The sequence below is a fragment of the Glossina fuscipes genome, unplaced genomic scaffold (assembly GCF_014805625.2).
Source record: "Glossina fuscipes isolate IAEA_lab_2018 unplaced genomic scaffold, Yale_Gfus_2 0, whole genome shotgun sequence".
NCBI classification, from domain to species: domain Eukaryota; kingdom Metazoa; phylum Arthropoda; class Insecta; order Diptera; family Glossinidae; genus Glossina; species Glossina fuscipes.
The window spans coordinates 14,173,707-14,180,909 of record NW_023998414.1 but is presented as its reverse complement, the minus strand read 5'-3'; the positions used below and the strand labels follow the sequence as shown (position 1 = coordinate 14,180,909).

The 7,203-nt window shown below is 34.4% G+C and overlaps 1 protein-coding gene across 1 annotated transcript; it reads left to right on the top strand.

Moving 5' to 3' along the window:
• Nucleotides 1-2,508: 2,508 nt before the first annotated feature.
• On the top strand, nt 2,509-6,519 carry LOC119644617. Its single transcript, XM_038044243.1, has 2 exons — nt 2,509-2,698; nt 5,438-6,519. Exons 1-2 carry the CDS (start codon nt 2,641-2,643, stop codon nt 6,502-6,504), a joined length of 1,125 nt encoding a protein of 374 aa, XP_037900171.1. The 5' UTR covers nt 2,509-2,640; the 3' UTR covers nt 6,505-6,519.
• The last annotated feature ends 684 nt before the right edge of the window (nt 6,520-7,203 follow it).

Here is a 7,203-nt window from a genome sequence, read left to right as displayed (position 1 = left end):
GTAGAATGCTTTACTTTGAATAACTGTAGGGTGATGTAGGCAACTGCAGCAACTGCTGAGTTATTGATTAGCGATTCAAAGCGATTTATAAAGTCCTAATTGTGGGTAGTAAAGTAACTTTAAACTTTTTCTTCTAAGATTTGCTTTATTGAAAGGACGAATTAACGCATATCTCTGGGTGTTTCCAATAGAATGACATATCTACTAAGTTTCTTCTTGCTCATTACTATTATGATACCCTACATCAGTTGTGGTGAAAGTTTGTGCGAACGTAGGCGACACGCAGAAGTACTTGAGGTGGACGAGCCATGTAATATATTTGTCTGTCCGTCTGTCCATCATAAAACTTTGAGATATTGTGCGTGTGTTTTATACAATGACATGTTTTGGCCCAGATCTGATCACTTTTCCCATCACTTCCCATGGAATGCCGTTGAATATTTAATGGGCGGGTCGTGTCACACACACAGAAGCGTAGCACAAAAGCGTGTTTTCACTTGTTACAGTTTTTAGGGCTAAAAAACAGTAGGTTTAGTACTAGCAACCAAGACTATCGATCGGCTCTTCTTCTCTTTGAAAAAATAAACTAAATAGTTTTAATTGATAATAAGCTTCAGTCGAATCAAAATTTTTCAGTAGAAATTTTAATTTTTTTTTTTCCAGAGCAATAAACTTTTCTAAAAAACATAAACAAATGAAAGCATATGTATAAACTTTTATACGTATATGAATGTATTATAAAAAAACTCGTTTAAATGTGAAGACAAATATTATGCATGCAAAAAATTTCTGTCTTTATCTTCCGAAAATATCACATTCGCTATAATCAAACATTTTCTTTATACGAAATAAAGACGAAAAACAAAAAAAAAAACAAAGTTTTATTTATTTAAATTAGACCAAATTTTGACCATTCATCCATCATGTTTGAAATTTAAATGCAAATTCACATTAACACACATAAACAACGTGCACTACAGCCTTTGAAATTTGAAGATAAAATCTCCTAAGATACTTTTAATATTAGAAAATACTTTATTTCTTTAGAAATTACGTACGTAAGACGGCTATGAAATTATTGGCCTGTCAGAGTGAAGAAATTTTGGATCGATTGGAAAACACTTGCATAAGATGTTCCATGCCGAGCATAATTAATTTTTGTTCTCATATGAACGAGTTTTGCTCTTAAGCTTACATAGATTTGGTCAAATCGCAGGACGGATGAAAAATGACTCATTCCCTCGTTTTAAATGCAATTTACTTATCGTAAGTTATTTCATCTTCCCTTAGAAGGATGAGGAGTACGTTATTTTTTTCATGCACTTTCGCAAAACACAATTACTGCTGAAGTCAGTAAACGGGGAAAAGAAGGTATAAAAATAAAGCTGTTTTCCCTTACTGTAAATGCAAATTATCTGAGCGTTGACGCAGCAATGCTTATCATAATTCCCTAAACGCGTGTGAATGTTGGTGATTTGATTTTTGCCTAGGTTTGGCCTCCATCTTGGCCATCTTGGTGGATCTTTTCAATTGGACAACAACAAACAACAAATGAAATGAAGTTTAAAGCATACAACAAGGGCCAAGCAAAGCAAGTAGGAACAAATTCTAAAGCGTAAAGAGCGCACTCAAGAGAAGATGACGCGCTATTTCGTATTATACGGATATGCTGAGGGGCCAATTGTGGCTATTGTTTTTCATCTTCAACTATTTGAGGGCCTTGATGCAATAAAAGCTTGTGCTGAAATAACAAATCAAAGTCTGCCAATAGCTTAACTTAGCGAGCCTTTCTTGAAACGATAGTAAACTGTAGCAGACGTTGCATGTCTTTGATAAACCAATATATCCTGAATATCAGTTTGTTTTAATATTGTAGGTAAAAATATTCTTGATCGTTATACTCGTCTAGAGGGCAAAGTTATATAGTTGTCCAGGGAGTAATTTTAGCTTGCAAAGCATGTTGCGTGTATTATCTGGTAAATCAAGATCATTTAACACTGCCACCTTACTCCTGTCGTCCTGATAAGAACACCGTTGTTATGTTGTTGCTGTTTTTGGTATGAGATGCAGCTTATGAATAGCAAAGTTTAGTAACACTCCTTCCTCTTTTGCGGTTTATAAAACTTCATCAGATCGGATATGATTTGTGTTCGCACGCTAGATAAATAAAAGGTTTCGTTGAAGCTAAGTCGTTCTGAGGATGCTACAAACGGAATGATGCATTTAGTAAACCTCTTCCTTCCCTTAATGAGTGTAGCGCTGTTAACAATTTCACTTTGCTTGCCGGAGGATAGTGAGTTATTCCCTTGAGGGCAAAATAACTTTCTTACCTGTTTTTTATTTTAATTGTTTTTTGTTTTTTTCTTTCTTGGAAACCATTATTCCGACGAGATAGCTATTTGTAAACTTTCACAATATTTAAATTTGTAAGCCTTAGATAGTAATTTGCATTGCAAATTAAAATTTGCTATTGATTTCAGATTACCATTCAAAGCTTATAAAAGTTGGCCGACATTTTAATCTTTCTTTTAGTCGTTGCTCTTTCTTTGGCCTTCAAGTTTAATAATTCTCTGCTCATCTTTAAGCTAAAACAGTTAGAAAACAAAAATAACAACAAAAAAAAAATAAATAAAGTTTGCAATGTTTAGAAAATTGTGTGTTCTGTTGCTGATGCTTGGGATGGCGATCATAATAAAATGTAATAAGAGAAAGATTGTGTTTTGCGAAATTCGAAAAGTACTTGTGAACTTTGTACAAAAAATAAAAGCAAAAATTATTTATTCAATTACGTTAACCTTTAAGTTAGTTTTGATAGGAATAGATTCGGCAAGACATTGACGTCCTTCTAAAAGCCTAGTAAAGCGGAATCGTTAGTAAATAGAATCAAAAATCTGTGAATTATGAATTTTTAGACCCACTATCCATATTGATGGTCTATAGTTTAACATGAACTTATAAAGCATAGACAAGCAAGCCATCACCTTTCATTTATCTTTTCTTGAAACGATAGTAAACTGTAGCAGACGTTGCATGTCTTTGATAAACCAATATATCCTGAATATCAGTTTGTTGTAATATTTTAGGTAAAAATATTCTTAATCGTTATACTCGTCTAGAGGGCAAAGTTATATAGTTGTCCAGGGAGCAATTTTAGCTTGCAAAGTATGTTGCGTGTATTATCTGGTAAGTTAAGACCATTTAACACTGCGACCTTACCCCTGTCGTCCTGATAAGTACTCCGTTGGTCTACAGTTTATGAACATGAACTTATAAAGCATAGACACAAAAGCCATCACCGTTCATTCATATACGGGTTTGGCAAGCTCTTTATTAGGGTGTACTATTTTTTTTTTTTTTTTAGACTAAAATACAATCACTTTGAGCCGCTATAAATCTAGATATTTGGCCAGGATATGGAATTGAAAGAAGTTGGGTGAGATAATTATTTACAAATTTTTTTAATTAAATTTGAGTTTATAATGAGAATAATGTGTTTTTTTAAGATTTTTTGAAAAAAATTTACTTTCATGCTGAACCTAGCTGCGTTTCTAGCCAACGTCAGCTCGTGCATTAATGCATTCACTTTTGACTAACTGCTGTTGTGATGTTTTTTCTTCTTCCTTTGATGATAACTTTGATAGCATTTAACCTATTAAGCCATACTGTAGTGTTTGTAAATAGTAACAGTTTGTAGATAATTAATTATCTATTAAAGTTATCATCTATTGAGAAAATACGTTACAAACTTATTGCTTTATCGACTATTTGGCATATGTTTTACACTGATTGATACCTAGAATTTTTGTAAATTTCAAACTATTCGGTCGCCCTTCCGCATATATTCAAGAGAATTTTGAATGAGACATGTTTACTGGATATATATAAATATGGAATAACAAACAAAATTAGATTTTTTTTGGAAATTTTAAATATGGCTGCAGACTTTATATTAATATTGTTAAAGCAACGTAATTAAATTACGTGTACCGGATACGTAAACGATCTGATTGGTAGCAATTGAGTTAAGCTGAAATAGAAAAGAATCTTTAAGTACACAACTGAAAAGTGTTAGTTCAACAGTCCAATGTGTGGCATGTTGGCTAATGAAGAAAATAGATTCCAAATAAAAGTAAAGGTTTATCAAACAGCTTTGATGATCGATAGTTTGCAAACTTTATTCATATGATTACTGAGAAATGATTATTTTTTTATGCTTTGCTTCAAAAAATTTATTTTAAAATTTTGCTTTCCATTGACATACAATTAAAACGGTGAGCAATCACTGAGCTTGTATTTAGAATTCGTATTCTCAAAGTCTTATATATCGTGGATTAGATGAAATTTGATCCCTCAGCCTATATCAGCTTTGACATTACCGAACTAGGAATTTACAGAGATATTCATTACATGAGAAGGAAGTAAAAATACCACAGTGAAACACGGTGTGCCATTGCACCCTCCCCCGCAGTTAGTTAGTTCATGGAACGACATTGCAAAGCAAGCAGTTTTATGGGAAGAGGTCGACAAAGTGTTCGATCAGAACCATTCTCCATAGTGTCGAAGTAGACGAATAGACGGACAGGCGGACAGATGAACAAACAAGCATGAATCAAATGATTCTGAAGATGATTCTGAATGAATCGGTACAGCAAAAGGTGCATCAATCTCAGATCCATCCAAGTGTTACATACACACGTACTAGTTTAACAAAAGTGGTGTGAGGTATAATAAAACAAATCAATGATGCAATCGCAAGTATAGGAATAAAGCTTTTCTAACTTTCTTAAACGTAAAGTGCAGTGATCTGGATGATATGAATGAAGGCTGAAAAAAAGTGTAGAGCAAATACATAGGAAATACACACAACTTTCGTAAAGAATCTTGTTATTGTTAATGGACAATTTGCAGCAGTTTACTCTTGATGTTTTTAAAATGCATTTTGAAGCTTTGGCGTGCCAGCGGCAGAGACTCACTCCGTCCTTGCTGTTTGGCTTTAAACGATACATCATTCTTTTTAATAACCGATTATTATTCCTACCTACTTTTAAAAACAATTAAAAACAAAATAGTTCACGGTAGATTGATTAGCATTAAATTCTAAATCGATTTTAGCATATTCGTTTGTCCATCTGTCCGTCTGTGTATTGTCTGTTGTACACGTTCTCCTGGCCGCAAAAGTGTAGCTATCGGCTTAAAATTTCGCAGAACTATTCAAAAGTTCTTGCACGCAGGTCGGTATTGAAAATGGGCCAAGTCGGTCAAAGGAGACGTCCACAGCACCAGGTAAACTGATAACACCTCTGCTCTTCAAGAGAAATGAAAAATTGATTTATTGCTCATTACTCATAAATAACAGCAAATAAATTTGTTCGCATAACAAGTTGGATAAATTATTGATGTAAAATTTGTATGATTTTACGATTGCATGTCATTTCAGCTGAAACGAAAATCGAGGTGGATGAGAATGGAGATGAATACGAAGTGAAACGTTTTCATATTGAAGGTCGCGCAGTGGATGACGGCCGTTCCCAGTGTGTAATTACAAGACGTAAACGTACAACGCCTACTCAGCCGATAGAAGATGAACCCAGGCAGCAGCAAGTTTTGTTTTATTATGCCTCTGAACCAATTGCCGAAGAAAATCATCCCAATGATAAAGATATTCCGTTTCATAGTTTGAAAAATCAAACAAATGAATTAACATTGGCTGCTGTATTAAATAACGATGATAACGGTTATCAGGGAAACGGTGAGACCAGCAACAAAGAAGGCATTAAGGAACCTGGAACTGAGTCGCAACAATTTTTCCAGCAATTACCGCAGTACTCTTCAATCAATAATGGCTTAATAGTTGTGCACTCATATGAGCCGCAAAAGTTTCAACAGCAGCCTCAGAAAGTGTTTGCATTAGTACCGCTACCCTATGGCAGCCTTGAAGAAGCGAGCGACGAATTTAGTTCTTCCGGTATTTGGTCAATTGATGACGACGACGACGGCGCTGACGGTGATGATGATTGGGAAGATATTCCCGATGATTTGGTAAATAGTAATAATAAAAATAATAAACGTCGAAATAAAACGAAAAATAAAAAGAAGACCAATAAGAAGACTAGCGGCAATAAGAATAGACGTAAAAATGATAATAAAATAAAAAGTCGTGTATCTACGACGACGATTAAGCCAACAAATCATAAAAAAAGTAATCGAAGAGGTGTAAAAGTTCCGAATAGAAGAAAAGGATCAACATTTCAGAAGAATCGAAGACATCAATTTGCCGGTATCGATGAATATGACGATAAGCCTTCGTATGGCGTGACCACGACTCAAACTGATTATGATCAGGAGCCCGATCTTAATTGCATTATTATACGTAAAGAGTTTACAACAACAACTACAACACCCCGTCCATTTTGGAATATATTTGGTCGTGATGCGAATGGAACGTCTCGATCCTCAGGACAATTCGGCAATCGAAAAAGATTGAATTTAAGATTTGTAGCTTAAGTACGAGAAGAAATTATTATATTTATTAACTTATAAAGCATAAATTAACGAATAAAATGTAGTTAAAAACAAGTCAAAAGACTGTAGTCTATAGTTTATTGTCTATGTTCAAGACCCTTTACACCGTACTACAGTTATTCATGTAACAATTTTCCAAATTGAAACTTTATATGGGGTGGGCGCGAGAAAGTGATTCGATCCGCAATCAAATTTTCAGTAGCGTTTCATCCTTGGATCAAAATACGCGAGTGTAATAAATTTCGTCAAAATATCTAAAACAAGCCGGACAGACGGACGGACATGATTAAATTTTTGCCGAAAGCGATGATGAGTTTATCGGGATAATAAAAGGTGAGTTCATCTGAAGTCGTTTTGTCTTGGTCTTGCATACCCTGGTGGTGTGTGGTGGAGAATACGTTTATGAAAATCGTACCAACAAAGGAAAGCTAAGTTTCTAGTGGCAAAATGCTCCCGACTGTTGATCAGAGTCTTCAAAGCATTTTTTTTTTTTTTTTTGCAGCTTTGATATGGTGAGCTATTCGTCTTCCGATATATCATATAACGTAAGTGAATAGTATTTTGCTGCTTTGTCATACTCGTCTACAATCTTAAGCTTGATCTTACAATTACAGTAAAGGAAGAAAATAAGTTACTTATCAATAAGTATTTGGCCGCCATTACATGCAGTACAGTTATAGC

Excerpts from the sequence above, each read along its gene's own strand:
- LOC119644617 (XM_038044243.1), top strand. The coding sequence starts at position 2,641 with ATGTTTAGAAAATTGTGTGTTCTGTTGCTGATGCTTGGGATGGCGATC. Across the intron at positions 2,699-5,437 it reads GATGGCGATCATAATAAAAT|CTGAAACGAAAATCGAGGTG; the intron begins GTAATAAGAGAA and ends ATGTCATTTCAG.